Source organism: Penaeus japonicus, unplaced genomic scaffold (genome assembly GCF_977035675.1).
Source record: "Penaeus japonicus unplaced genomic scaffold, GWHDUDI00000001_assembly GWHDUDI00000012, whole genome shotgun sequence".
Taxonomy (NCBI): Eukaryota; Metazoa; Arthropoda; class Malacostraca; order Decapoda; family Penaeidae; genus Penaeus; species Penaeus japonicus.
Genome location: NW_028234414.1, coordinates 39189264 through 39196763, shown reverse-complemented (window position 1 = coordinate 39196763; position 7500 = coordinate 39189264). Strand labels below are relative to the sequence as shown.

At 37.5% G+C, this 7500-nt stretch overlaps 2 protein-coding genes across 2 annotated transcripts in view; one reads left to right on the top strand and one right to left on the bottom strand.

Annotated features, from left to right (window-relative positions):
* The first annotated feature begins 346 nt into the window (after positions 1-346).
* Positions 347-3705, top strand: LOC122246121 (putative peptidoglycan muropeptide transporter SLC46). The gene is made up of 5 exons (XM_086542169.1): positions 347-1419; positions 1572-1673; positions 2110-2247; positions 2642-2882; positions 3675-3705. Exons 1-5 carry the CDS (start codon positions 534-536, stop codon positions 3703-3705), a joined length of 1398 nt encoding a protein of 465 aa, XP_086398295.1. The 5' UTR covers positions 347-533.
* A 3298-nt stretch (positions 3706-7003) lies between these two features.
* The window catches only part of LOC122246120 (proton-coupled folate transporter), a 5404-nt gene continuing 4907 nt past the window's right edge, over positions 7004-7500 (bottom strand). The window contains exon 4 of the mRNA XM_086542786.1: positions 7004-7500. This exon is cut by the window's right edge and continues 357 nt beyond it. The gene's annotated coding sequence lies outside the window, so the exon portion shown is untranslated.

The window sequence follows — 7500 nt, the reverse complement described above, 5'->3', positions numbered from 1 at the left end:
ATGCACACACAGACACATGTATGTGTACATATAAATATACAAACACACACACACACAAACACACGCACAAACACACATACAGTACACAGTATATGTGTGTATGCGCCTCCCTTTTTTCTTTTTTTTCAATGGCTTATTTTCACCGCGATCTGTCATCATTCCCGATACGGTTCGAGTAACGGACTAATCACTAACCGATATACAATCAACGTTTCACAATACAATGCATGAGTATAAGAAAAAAGAGACAACCAATAGCATTATCCCGTGATATCAACTTGTGTACTTGACCACACAGAGGGAATTAGTAACCGCGAGTCTAGGGTACTTATTACTGTGAGATTGTCATATGTCGGCAGTGAATTGGTAGCGAGGGAGGCTCTCGGAGTTACTGTTCACTGTTGGTCTTTACGCTGCCTGGTTTTGTTAGATTTCACAAAATTAAGTCTACAGTTCGTTAAGTTATCGCTCGTTATAGAAAAGAGAAAAATGCAAATTTGAACGCATTTGTTTTTCGTTTCTTTTAATTAAAAATGTCTAAGAAACAGGAAGAGGCAACCCCTCTTATCGAAAACAACATCCGCGAGGGTTCCGGAAAGAAAAGTTTCCTGTCGAAGATCACGGTCGAACCGGCTCTGGCGCTAACTGCCTTTGGCTACGGGTTAGCGCTGATCTTCACCACCAACCTGTGGATTGATAAAATTTGCTACCAGCAATTCGGATACAGTCATGAGGTGTGCACTCAGCTCGACTCGGGTCAATACACGCTGCAACAGGACAACGTGCAGCGTGTCGTCAATCAGTACAACGTGTACAAGCAACTGATAGAATACATCCCGGCTCTGTTTGCGGTGCTGCTCCTGGGGGCGTGGAGCGACCGCCGCGGCCGACGCCTGCCGGTCATTCTTCCTGTGGTGGGGCAGTTCCTCTTGGGCCTCGGCCTGACGGCGAATTGCTTCTGGTGGTCCCTCTCCCCGCCCTTCCTCCTCCTGGCCTTCATTCCTGTGGGCCTCTCGGGCGCCCTCACAGGCATGTTCATGGGCGCCTTCGCTTACGTGAGCGTCTCATCCGGCCAGAAGTCGCGGACGTCTCGCGTGTCCATCGTGGGCGTGATCATGCTCCTGTGTCTGCCGTTGGGTCAGGGCGTCGCCACGTACCTCTATGACGTGGGCGGTTACGTCATGGTGTTCGGCGTGCAGTCGGGCTTGTCTGCTATCAGCGTTGTCTACCTGCTGCTGCGCCTTGAGACAAGACCCGACGGGAGCGCCGCCCCGGAGACCGAGGGAAGCGTGTGTGAGGTCCTCTCTCCGGCCTACCTCAAGCAGACGCTGATGGTCGTGTTTAGGTCCCGCGAAGGGAAGACCCGCAGCCACATAATTGGGAACATTATGATTTCCTGTTTCGTGTTGTTCACCTACGGTAAGGACACGCATGACTACTTGAACAATAATCAGAATTCTTTCGTTGTAGTTTCATGCTACTATTTAGTCCACCATTATGATAAAAACGATACTCAACCTATTTAAACGCGCAAAAAGTCAAATTTTGAAGTGCAGGATTTTTGTCAACAGGATTGGTGAGCTACGACTTCCTTTTTACCCGCAAGAGGTTCTCTTGGGACATCAATACCTTTACCATCTGGTCCATGACTGATCATCCCTCATCAGCCATTGGTAAGTTCATCAAGAGCTATACAGGTAGACGTAAAGAGACAGTAAACGAATCAGTAGTTTATATATATGTATATGTATATATATATATATATATATATATATATATATATATTAATAGATGAATATGAATACACACACACACACACACACACACACACACACACACACACACACACACACACACACACACACACAATCCCAGGGATTGCCTTATCATGCACTACAGAATTGTCAAAGTCTATAGAATCGCAGCTTCCGAAATACAACCACTTAACTCAGAGATAAAGTTACGCATCCCATATAATACAACCAAACCAAGGTAAAGAAGGTAATATCCAGAGAATACACCAAGCCATCGACCCAAAAGGAGGTAATATCACGTAATAATATCAGGTAATTTTTTTTTTTTTTCATAAATCACCTCTCAATAAAACAGGCCTTCTCGTGGTCATGCCTCTACTGAGCTACCGGTTCGGAGTCCAGGACAGCATGCTGGGTTTTGTGGGCGGAGTCTCCATGGTCTTCAACTACGTCATCAAGGCGACTGCGCCTGTGTCCTGGGTCTTATATGTCGGTGAGGCTGTCGGGAAGTATATTCTGAGGGATATGTTTTGATAATGTGTTGAAAGTAGAAGTTGTGTTTTATTGTGTTTCGTCAGTTAGGTTATAAATGTTGTTGCATAATGCTATGGATATATATATATTTTTTTAACGGTTTTAGTTGATACTTGATATGCAATTAGATTTAATTGTTCTCTTTCAATTAAATAATCCCTGCTAAGATTATGATTATTCTTCCCCCTCTCTCCACTCTTTCTCTCACTCCTCTCATACTCTCCCTCACTCCTTCACACTCTCCCTCACTCCTTCACTCGCTCCTTCACTCCTTCACTCGCTCCCTCACTCCTTCACTCGCTCCCTCACTCCTTCCCTCACCCCCCCCCCTAAAATCTCTCCTCCCTCCCCAGCCTCGATCGCCGGCCTACTCCGCGCGATGCCCGGCCTGTCTGCCCGCTCCGCCGCGTCCAAGTTAGTCAACAACAACGAACTTGGCGCCGTGTTCGCTGTCCTGGCCGCCGGCGAGACCATTATTCCCGTCGTCTCGTCGTCGATCTACACCTGCATCTACAACGCCACCTTGGAAACCTTCCCTGGCGCCATCTACGCGTTCACTGCCGGCGTTAGCCTCGTCATCTGTTGTCTCAATGTGTAAGTCTTGTTTGGGTTTGTTCTCCGGTCTTGTTTGGGTTTGTTCTCTGGTCTTGTTTGGGTTTGTTCTCTGGTCTTGTTTGGGTTTGTTCTCTGGTCTTGTTTGGGTTTGTTCTCTGGTCTTGTTTGGGTTTGTTCTCTGGTCTTGTTTGGGTTTGTTCTCCGGTCTTGTTTGGGTTTGTTTGGGTTTGTTCTCCGGTCTTGTTTGGGTTTGTTCTCCGGTCTTGTTTGGGTTTGTTCTCCGGTCTTGTTTGGGTTTGTTCTCTGGTCTTGTTTGGGTTTGTTCTCTGGTCTTTGGTCTTTGTTTGGGGTCTTGTTTTGGGTTTGTTCTCTGGTCTTTCCTTGTTTGGGGTTTGTTTTGGTTTGTTCTCGGTCGTGGTTGGGTTTGGTCTTGTTTTGGTTTGTTCTCCGGTCTTGTTTGGGTTTGTTCTCCGGTCTTGTTTGGGTTTGTTCTCCGGTCTTGTTTGGGTTTGTTCTCCGGTCTTGTTTGGGTTTGTTTGGGTTTGTTCTCCGGTCTTGTTTGGGTTTGTTTGGGTTTGTTCTCCGGTCTTGTTTGGGTTTGTTCTCCGGTCTTGTTTGGGTTTGTTTTGGTTTGTTCTCCGGTCTTGTTTGGGTTTGTTCTCCGGTCTTGTTTGGGTTTGTTTTGGTTTGTGAGTCTCAATCTTGATCTTGCGTATTTTCTTTTGATTTGCCTCTGTTGATGGTCTTTTGTTTAAAAGAATGATTCAGATGATAAAGCATTAAGTTATTTCATGATGCAATGGTTATTATTTTCTTTTTTCTTTGCAACAGGTGGTTGATGACAGATGACGATCGACTTTAGGGACTGTTCGCAATGTACAGACAAATTACCCCTTATGATACCTAAATGAAGCAAGTTGAAAAATCTGCAAAATAGAGGAAGGAAACGAACCACACCACCATAAAGCCATTATTTCTTGTAGGTTTATTTAATCCAATCAGAGTAGGTCAGGTTTAACAATGTGGTAGGTCTCAATAAAGAATTTTAGGAATTATTATTAAGATTTTAAATACGATATAAAACAATTTTATAAGATGTTTCAACAACCCCCCCCCCCCCCCCCCCCCAACCCCCCACCCCACCCGTTTTTTCAATTTCGAAAATCTGCAATTTGTCCGGCTTGCAGGTGTTTACCAAAGGGCGTGGGTGGGCCATGTGGAGAATCACAGAAGGATGCTCGACAGTACAAATATCTACAGACTCTTTTCCAGATGTGTTTTTTTTACGGCTGGAATAGAGGTGTGACAGCCATTCTGTGCTACTTCAACTTGAGTGTATTCGGCAACTGCGTGTTAGCGTGCAAATACATGAGGACAGATAGAACTCAAAATTATATATATATATATATATATATATATATATATATATATATATATATATATATATACTGTATTAGATACATATATAGATATAATATATTTATATTTATATTTTTAGATATACATTATATTATATTGTATATATATATTTACAGTATTATTATATTTATATATATGTATATATTATATATATATATATATATATATGTATGTATATATTTATTATATATATATAATATATATAATATATATATATACAATATATATATATATATATATATATATTATTTATATATATATATATTTATACCATACCATATATATTATTTATTTATATATATTACATATATAGATATTATATATTATATATATATATTATAATTAATATATATATATATATATTATTATATATAATATATATATATTATAAACTGTAGTATATTATTATACATATATATATTTAAATATATATATATATATATATACCCTCTGATTTTTTTTTATATCTATTTATTTATTCTATGTTATGTATAATCCCACACACACACACACACACACCACACATATCTATACATATATATATCATAATATATATATAATATATAATATATAATATTATATTATAAATATATATATTTGTGTGTTGGAGTTATTAGGTGTGTGTGTGTGTGATTGTTGTGTGTGTAGTGTGTGTGTGATGTGTGTGTGTGTGTGTGGTGTATGTGTGTGTGGTGAAGTGTTGACGAGTCTGTGGGTGTGATATGCGTGGGTATGTTATTTTTATAGTCTATAAAATAGATATTATAAGACTTTACTTAAAACATAACCGAGATGAAACTGGTTAAGCCATCCATTAGCCTCCGAAAATTATGAAATCTATTCACTTTTGTTTTTATTGTACCTATATCGAAAATTAGATATTTTGTTTCAGACATCTATGAAAAAAAAAATCTTATGACAATGATCTCAATTTAAAATAAATACATCCCATCATGCTGACAGGATTAGGTGTTGTTTAACGGTATACATTGTTAAGAATGAATTGGTCTACCTTTAGGTTAATAGGTGTCCTGTACTCCTTTAGCATAGTTTTACTACATTGAAACTCACGATGTCATATGACGGTAATCGCCAAGCGATGACACATTAATAGAATATTCATAATCTTACGCTTATTATATTAATTGGAGGGGCGTGTGTATTTCACACCCTATAACTCTCCACATATCTGTACATATGGTATAGATATATATATATATATTATATCTCTAGTATATATATTTATCTATATATATACATTTGTACATATATCTATAATATATATATTATATACTTAAATAATATATCTTCATACATATATTTATATCTCATTAAATATTATATATATTTATATATATATATATATCGATATATATAGATATAGTATATATAAAATAGGAGAGAGCGGAAGAGGAGAGAGAGAGGATAGTATACACACAACACACACACACCACACCACACACGCACACCCACACACAACACACACATACCATATATATATATATATATATATAAAAGAATCTAATAAATTTTATATTATATTATATAATAAATATATATATATATGCATATCACTTATCGCCTTTATCTGTTTGTTTTATTATTTAGTATCCATTGTGTTGATTTTTAATGTAGGCTCATATGGATATTTAAGTATGTGTGTATGTATATATAGTATTATATATATATATATTATATATATATATCTAATATATATATAGATATATATATATATTATACTATATATATATAGTATAAATATATATATATAATATATATATTTTGTATATGTATGCATATAATGTATATATATATAAATACATTATATATAACACACACCTATATAATCTTAATATATATATATCTATATATATATATATTATATATATATATTTTATATATATATGTATTATATAATATTATATAAATATATATATATATATTATATATATATATATATCTTATTATATATATTTATATAAATCTATTATATCTACACATATACGTACAGTATATATGTATATACATATGTATGTGTATGTATGTATATATACATATGACATGATAATGAACTATATAATACGCTCATAAAACATTATCTCTCTCTCTCTCTCTCTCTCTCTCTCTCTCTCTCTCTCTCTCTCTCTCTCTCTCTCTCTCTCTCTTCTCTCTTTCTCTTCTCTCTCTCCTTCTATTCTCTCTTCACTCTCTCTCTCTTCTCTCTCTTCTCTCTCTCTTCCTTTCTCTTCTCTCTCTCTTCTCCTTCTTCTCTCTCTTCTCTCTCTATCTCTCACTCTCTCTCTCTCTCTCTCTCTCTCTCTCTTTCTCTCTCTCTCTCTTCCTTCCCTTCTCCTTCTCTCTCTCTCTATCTCTCTTCTCTTCTCACTCTTTCTCTCTTTTCTCTCTCTTTATCTCTCTCTCTCTCTCCCTCTCCCTCTTCCTCTCTCTCGTCTCTCTCTCTCTCACTCTCTCACTCTTCTCACCACTCACTTTCTCGCTCTCTCTCTCTCTCTCTTCTCTCTCTCTATATCCTCTCCCTCTCTCCCTCTCTCTTCTCTCTTTCTCTCTCTCTTCTCTCTCTCTCTCTCTCTCTCTCTCTCTCTCTCTCTCTCTCTCTCTTCTTCTCCCCCCCTTTCTCTCTCTCTCCCCCCCGTCTCTCTCTCTCTCTCTCTCTCTCTCTCTCTCTCTCTCTCTCTCTCTCTCTCTCTCTCTCTCTCTCTCTCTCTCTCTCTCCTTCTCTCTCTCTCTCTCTAATACATCACCAAAGCGAGGGGATACATGACACAACCCCCTCCCCCTTCAGTACATCTAGATAACAAGGGATATCCTAAAACCCCTTTCGACCTCATTAACATAATAGTGTCATCTAGTCAGGCATTAAAATCAAATTGATCGAGCATTATAGGTGGTCATGGATATCAGTTACTATAGATCTCTTTCGTATAACGATAATGATAAGATACATTTATTATGATGACGATTTGAATGTATATTGCTATAATTACTGTAGGATTCCTTAATGAGTTGACCTTGGCTGTATACTTGACTCGACCTCCTAACTATACTTGTGTTAGCTTGTTATCACTGCTTATATTAAGTCCTTTCTAGTAAACTCCGCCACTAAAAAGGACATCAAGTTATTTCATTATCAGTATAGTTCTACTATGCATGGTTACGAATTTCATATAGATATAAATCACAGGAAGCTATAACTCTCAGTATAAGGTTTGGAATAAGA